We start from the raw sequence: 774 nt of genomic DNA, 5'->3' as shown, positions 1-774 counted from the left end.
GGTTCTGTCTGATAGGTGGAAATGGGACAGCCAGGTTCGCCAGGAGCAGAACTCTTCAATGCGAGAGAAAAACCACGTGCCTGCTCCCTGATGTGTTTTCCCTGTAAAGGCCGTCGAGCCCTGGAATGCGGATGTGGCCAGTTGTGCAGCTCTGCAGGTGACGTTGGGCTCAGACGCCAGCCCGAGAGGCTCACCTGAGCAGTGCTTCAGCAGGGAGTTCGCTCTTCCAAGGGTGACCGTTCTGCTGCAGGTCTCCTTCCCTGAGGGACCTTTCCTCCAGGAAAGGTCTCCGTCCCTGAGGTCACTGTCAGGACGCCGTGCGGAGCTCCGTACCGTCACAGAACGGGGGTTTGGGGTGTCAGTGGGAGTATTAGCCATGCAGTTCTTGGAAGCGCAGGAAGCTGCTGCTCCCGCAGGAAGGGAAGCCATCGGCAGCAGTCGCGGCGTTCCCGTCTCCGATCCCCGTCTTACCTCCGCCCTGCAGCACGTTTGGTTACGCCGATGCAGCGTTTTGTGAGCTCCCTGAATCGACTGATCCAGCGATTCCCGAGAGCTTTGGCTTCGGGTCACCTCGTCAACCCCCTCGTGTGATTTGCCATCCCATCCGATTCCTGTTAATTGAACGTTGCAGGGCCCGCGCGCCGAGAATCGCGTAACGTCTCTTTGCGCCTGTCCCGTTGTAACGACCCGAACTTTGTCGTTGTGCCCAGGAAATGTTTGATGTGATCCTGGATGAAAATCAGCTGGAAGATGCTTGCGAGCACCTGGCAGAGT

At 58.1% G+C, this 774-nt stretch overlaps 1 protein-coding gene across 1 annotated transcript in view; it reads left to right on the top strand.

Moving 5' to 3' along the window:
- Positions 1-772, top strand: part of LOC104506963 (voltage-dependent L-type calcium channel subunit beta-4-like) — a gene marked incomplete at both ends in the record, with an annotated part of 7,304 nt that extends 6,532 nt beyond the window's left edge. The window contains one exon of the mRNA XM_010148103.1: positions 711-772. Within this exon, the coding sequence (XP_010146405.1) occupies positions 711-772 (62 nt within the window). The remainder of the gene's footprint in view (positions 1-710) is intronic.
- Positions 773-774: the final 2 nt, after the last annotated feature.

This window comes from Eurypyga helias, unplaced genomic scaffold (assembly GCF_000690775.1).
Source record: "Eurypyga helias isolate BGI_N326 unplaced genomic scaffold, ASM69077v1 scaffold14073, whole genome shotgun sequence".
NCBI lineage: Eukaryota > Metazoa > Chordata > Aves > Eurypygiformes > Eurypygidae > Eurypyga > Eurypyga helias.
This window is presented reverse-complemented; position numbering and strand designations above follow the sequence as displayed.